The sequence below is a fragment of the Triticum aestivum genome, chromosome 5A, assembly GCF_018294505.1.
Source record: "Triticum aestivum cultivar Chinese Spring chromosome 5A, IWGSC CS RefSeq v2.1, whole genome shotgun sequence".
In the NCBI taxonomy this organism is placed as follows: Eukaryota; Viridiplantae; Streptophyta; class Magnoliopsida; order Poales; family Poaceae; genus Triticum; species Triticum aestivum.
Genome location: NC_057806.1, coordinates 521,427,996 through 521,434,561, shown reverse-complemented (window position 1 = coordinate 521,434,561; position 6,566 = coordinate 521,427,996). Strand labels below are relative to the sequence as shown.

At 40.6% G+C, this 6,566-nt stretch overlaps 1 protein-coding gene across 1 annotated transcript; it reads right to left on the bottom strand.

Annotated features, from left to right (window-relative positions):
* On the bottom strand, positions 1 to 587 carry LOC123101476 (RING-H2 finger protein ATL74-like). Its single transcript, XM_044522917.1, has one exon. The coding sequence runs from the start codon at positions 532 to 534 to the stop codon at positions 1 to 3; it is 534 nt and encodes a 177-aa protein (XP_044378852.1). The 5' UTR covers positions 535 to 587.
* Positions 588 to 6,566: the final 5,979 nt, after the last annotated feature.

Below are 6,566 nucleotides of genomic sequence, written 5' to 3'. Positions count from 1 at the left end.
TCACACGATGACCACGGTGACGGTCGTGTTCGTCTCCGCCGCCTTCGCGGGCGCGCCTTCGATGACCGGCTGCCGGCACGTGGGACAGGAGCCGTTGGACACCAGCCAGGCGTCGACGCAGCGGACGTGGAAGCCGTGCGCGCACTGCGGCAGCACGCGCACCTTCTCGCCGTCCACGAACTCGCTGAGGCATATGGCGCACACGTCGTCGATGTCCTCCCCTGAGCCGTACACCTCCACGGGGAGGCTCCTGAGGACGCGCCTCTTGATGCCGCTGCCGCTGCAGGCCACCCGCGCGGACGCCCGGCCCTCGCCGGCAGCGGCCGCGGCCACGCGCCCCACGCGCCGGAGCGCGCACCGCGCCAGCGAGTTGACTGCGATTATGAGGAGCAGCCCGAGGAAGAGCACGGCTAGGATGATCACCACGTTGGTCTCGAAAGACGAGTCTGCCCTCGTCCCCGCCGGAGCCGCCGCGCCTCCGCTGCCTCCGTAGGCAACGCTCGACGCCGGCGCCTCCGAGTCAGGACGACCCATGGTTGATGAAGTTATATACTCCGGGAGATGTCGATCGAGCAGAGTTCACCCGACCTCTGTTTCAAGCTAGATGAAAGTTATGGCTGTTGTTTCGAACTGGTTGCTGTCTGTCTGTCGTTCTCTGCTCTGTTCGTGGGGTATATATAGGAGGGCGTACTTTGTTCTATGACAAGTCGCTGGGTAAAGTTCATGAATCCTATCTATCTGGTAGTGAAAGCTCACGTCTACGACTGTCAAGTGGCACGACTGTGGCTATCGTGCTGTACTACGTGGTGCCCGTCCCCACGCCCGTGTCAAAAGTGGCACATGTATAGGTATTACGTTGTACCCGTCCCTACTGCCGGTTAAAAAAGAGTCGCAGCACTTTCACAAAAAAAAAAAATAGTCGAAGCATACGTTGTACCCATCCTTTCTATTCTGTTCTTGGGAGATATCAATAGAAATACGGAACCACTAAAAAATCCGACGCCAGTTTTCTGTGATCCTATTTCATCTTTACGCAGTAGCAGCCAGTTGAGAAAAAAAAATCTTTCAAATAATTCACTTAACTTTCGAGCTGCAGTTGGTCTATGTGCCAATAATTCAATAGGTCATCTAGTTCAGTTGAGAGAAAACTATGAAGTCACACAAAAGAACAACAACACACACAAATAGCCTTTTTTATATTAGGTAACATCATCCATACAAATGTGAAACTACAAACACCATGAAGATATGGCAAAGCCGATCCCAATTATTCATTTCAATGTAAATAATGGTCAATTCTAAACTAGCACAAATGATTACAACACGAACATATCTATGAATAGTAGTAACAAGAGCCATATATATGGCTCAAATAACTGCAAAACTTTGGGCACTTTTACGTATAGAAGTTCGAGTACAAATATACAGCGAAACAAAACAAAATCTTAGAGAAAAAAAAGTTTGGAAAATTAGGAAAGTGCAATTTTGAATACAAATGTAAAACTATAAACACCGTGGTGATATGGAAATTTTGCACCAAAAAAGATTTTTGTAGTCTCTTGTATAGAATAAACAACTACTCCCTCCGTTCCATAGTGTAAGACGTTCTTTGACAGTAGTGTAGTTTAAAAAAATGTCTTACATTACGAGACAGAGGGGAGTACAAAATAGATATATGTTGGAAACTGCTTTTTATGTACGAAAGATGTTAGATCCTTCACATAATTTATATCATATGAAACTATATAAAATACTCATGTAAAACTAGATGAAGTCCATGTATAAAATTAAAACATATACCAAATGGAAACTAGATGTATGAAATATCAAGGGTGATGGAAGACAACACTAATTATGTAACAACTTAAGGAAGATATATGATGGTTATATTCCATTGATAAATGAAGGAAATACATTTTATTAAGATGTGAGCTTTTCTGGCCTAAATATGTTGTGTACATTTAGTTTTAGAAGCTTGAGAAAAACTATGAAGTCCGACAAAAGAACTATGAGACACATATATCGTCCTTTTGTATTAGGTATCATCTTCCATACAAATGTGAAACTACGAGCACCATGATGGTATGGAAAAGCCGATCCCTATTATTCATAGTAGTGTAAATAATGGAAAATTATTAAACCAGCTCAAATGATTACAACACAAACATATCTATGAATAATATGTTCTTTAAATAGAAGAGCAAGTAGTTACTCCAAGGCAATAATTTTTCATGAGAGAAAATAGTCCCATGTTGAAAATATTTGACGCTATAAATTTTGTATAAATTCCCTCCAAAAAGAAATTTAACCTGCTATTTCGTTTATAATTCTGTACATATATAAATTATAAAAAGTACGACGCCAATTCTTTTTCATGATGTATGTGACACACTTTTTTTACTATAAATTTTCTGGTGACATAAATATGGTACTTTTTTTAGAACGAAGACTATAAGGAAACACAATAATATAATAACATCCATGATGCTGTCTTTCCAAGGATTGATAGGGCTAAACTATGGAAAATTATTTAATCCATAGATTTGTTAAATTTCAATAAAATATTTGTAATAATAAGCTAAAACGATAAATGGAATCCATAATTTATGTAATTTCAACTATAGAAGGAGTTTCGTAACAAAATATGACAGACAATAAATGGACATTCACGGGCCACTCAACTAGTTATTTTTAATAATACTACAACTGTGCGCATGGGACCTTGCAATCACAACTCCAAAGTCTAGAGAATCTCATCTGGCAGTGAAATCTCATGGTTGTGAGCCCTAGTGGCTCGAGTGGTGTGTGTGTCCCTACTGCATTGTAAACAATGGAGCAAAGAAGTGCGCTCTTATCTGCTACAACAGAAGAGTGTGAATTTACGTTGTCCATGTCCCCACTGTCTCCAAATTAAAAAGAGCAAAACCGTGCGCTTTGTTTCCGTGGCTAGAAAAGAATCTGCCACGACATCCTGCATGGCAACTTCCCTGTGGGGAGTTTATTACCAAACATGAGTGCTTAAGCTGACAATGCACGCGCTAATGCCGACATTGATAGGTGGTTGGTTTTCTTGGTATCTTGGATATCCAAGGTTAATTGCATTTGGTTAGCCGAGAGATTCTTAGGATAGTAATGAGTTTTCCAAATGATCTGCGAGAAAGTGAATTGTTTAAGATATCTTCCCGTAAAGTTGTGCCCAACAGGATAGCAGTATGTTGCTCTCAATTTACTTTTTGATAGTGATTTAGAATATAGTTACTCTGTTATGCATGTATCACTCACTAATATCTTCCTTCCCATAAATACATGCACTTTTCCTCTTAAAATAAATCAATATATGCTCCAACAAATATCTTGCTCTAAGCATAATGTTTCTTTAAATATGATCCAAAATAGAGTTAATACCTTTCCTTGCCAAATAGCGATATGCTCTTTAACAGTTTAACATACTTGCTTTTAAGAGCTTCAAAGCTAGAGTTTTTCAAGTTTTGTTCAAAAGTTGGACCAGCAAATATCTTCCTTTGAGAATATTATACTAGTTTCTTAACGACATAAGAGATTTGTTTGACTTATCTTTCCAGTAAAGGTGTAACTAGAAAGCAACACCGCCCATTGGGCAACATATACGCTTTGCATTTTAGCATTTGGTGGCTTCAGTGAATGGAGGATATGAGTCTACCTATATGTATATAGTAGAGAAAAATTTCATATGTGAATCGAGCCCTAGCGCCGCCACCGAGTCCAATCTTACAGCCTGAATCCCTCCTCCCTCGCCCCTCCCCCACTTTATCACTCTCCCTCCTTGCAGCCTCCGGAGGCAATCGTCGGCTAAGTTGTGCAGTCTCGAGGGAAGGGACGGTGGGTCATTTCTGCATCGGGACAACGATCTTAGGAAGTTCTCCTTGTTGCAGCGGCAGCACGGCACCGGATGTGCACGAAGGAGGTGGCTGGTGCTATGGTCCACTGTTGGTGGCGGCTGCCGGCAAATTTTTTGTCCTATTACACCTTCTTCACCGGATCTGGTGGAAGGGGCAGCCCCTGAGAAGAATTTCCATCCTATCTAGTGGGGATTTACTCCTTCATATCAGCATTTTCCTAGAAGATGGCTGATGAGTGATATTTTTGCACTCATTCCACCATTGTTTAAACTGGATAATCCTGAAATTTTCAAAAGAAACACTTTGAAACTAGCACTAATAAGTAATGAATGCAAGAAATCATAAAATCCTTGACCTTTGTTAAAGGTGCGATTGTTTGGCTCCTCCATATGGGAGATTCTAAGCAAGCGGTGGATGTCTTACCTAAGTGAGAAACCAAGGTACGAATCATTGGAGATACAAGTGCTTGTGTTAGTTCGATGTCCTGTAACATAAATAAAATCTTCTTGTGCCCCCAATAATCGTAACAAGGATATCAATCCCTGCCCTTCTTTTAGTTGAACAAGCCTATTACAAGATAATGTGTGATATATATTTTCTGTACTTCCGGAATAAAATAAAAGTGGAAATAAAACAATGTTTAAATGTTGTTGAAAGGTGATTATTATGGTGGAAAATGGACTGGAGTTCATAGGTTCACCAAGTATAACTCTCCAATGCATACAAATGTGAATGGTGACTTTCTCATGCGTAAAAGTGCAACATGGAACACTCATGTTAATGCGAGACAAGTATGATGACCCGCAAGCGTAGGGGATGTCAACAGTTTTTGGGCGAAATATTTCAACCCAAATTTATTGATTTGACACAAGGAGAGTCAAAAAATATTTATAAGCCTTAGCCGTTGATTTTTCAATTCAACCACACCTGGATAGATAATTTACTTGGCACAATTTATTAGTAGCAAAGTGATATGATGACAGTAGCAGTGAAATAGTTGTACTAATGGTATTGTAGTAAAGTAAAAGATTACAAGAGTAACATTATGGAAAGAGTAGGCATGGATACAGATAATGGGTGTTGTGTAGATGAGTTCACTTATGCGATATTCATAACATAGAGTGACATCAAACTAGGTCCAATTCATAAATCATATGTAGGCATGTATATTATGTAGGTACTTGTACGTGGTTGCGTCTACAAAAGCGGCATAAGTATAGGTATTGTGTTATGTTTTACCTGTCCCTACTGCCAATTAAAAAAAAGTAAAAGCGTATGCTCATATTCTCTTTTATTCAGGGGAGAGATAACTAGAAATATACCATGTAGATAAGCGCGTAATGAGATATGGATCATTTGTTGCCCCAAAGACCAAGAGGACTGGAATTTGATTATCTATATGTCAAAAATATTTGTGTTACTCAATACATGTTTTTAAGCTTTGTCAAAAAGAAGGTTGGAACCCCGACCTCTGCATGAATTGATGCACACAAACATTTTTATTAAATTTGATGCAAGTTAGCAAAGCTAAAGTCATTAATAAAATGAGTACATAGGAAAAACAATTACAATAGAACCATTACATGATATTAATGTAACACCTACAACTATGTCGACTTCTTCCACAACAAGCCTTCGAGAAGAGATAAACACCCTCATCTCACCGTCGTCATGTAGACAATATCTTCAACAAGATAAGGACACAAGTTCGTTGATGCTCAGTCCGACCAGCAAAGGCTAAAACAAGGGTTTTCACCACGGACATGAAGTGTGTTCCAAACACCATCTTGGCAACGGATCTTCATGCCAGCCAGTTCACCACGCTATGACATAGTGGCATTAGTAGATAGATGGCATGTATGCCCACCAACAACCATAACCATGGCCGCTAGGACGCTGGCCATGCCGTGGTGGTGAACTAGTTGCTGCCACTTCACACCCACATGCAATGTTAAGGTATAATGACATTTGGCGGGATCTATTACACGATAAATATCAGAACCAAAATCTCAATTATAAAACGGAAGTTGGGTGACTGATAACCCACAAGTATAGGGGGTCGCGACGTTATTCGAGGGTAGTATTTCACCAAAATTTATTGATTCAACACAAGGAGAGCCAAAGAATATTTATGAGTATTATCAGTTGAGTTGTCAATTCAACCACACCTGGAGAATTAAATGTCTGCAGCAAAGTGTTTAGTAGCACACTTGGAGAACCTTGTATTGAAGATCAAAGAGAGAAAAGAAGCCATCTAGCTACTAGCTATGGACTCGTAGGTCTGCGGTGAACTACTCACGCATCATCGAAAGGCTACAAGGATGATGTAGAAGCCCTCCCTGATCGATTCCCCTCTGGCAGAGTACCAGAAAAGGCCTCCAGATGGGATCATGGAAGAACAGAAGCTTGCAACAGCGGAAAAAGTGTTTCGGGTGACCCTCTATTGGTTTGGGAATATATGTGAATTTATAGAGGTGTAATTAGATCAAAAAGAGTTGCGTGGGGCCCACAAGCTCAGGGGGTGCGGCTACCCCCTGGGGCGCGCCCTGTGAGCTCATGGCTCTCTCGTAGCTCTTCTAGCGTCCTCTCTAACCTTCTAGGGTCCCTTCTGGTCCAGAAAAAAATCACTATAAAGTTCATCATGTTTGGACTTCATTTGGTATTGATTTTTTCTAAAAAGCCAAAAAC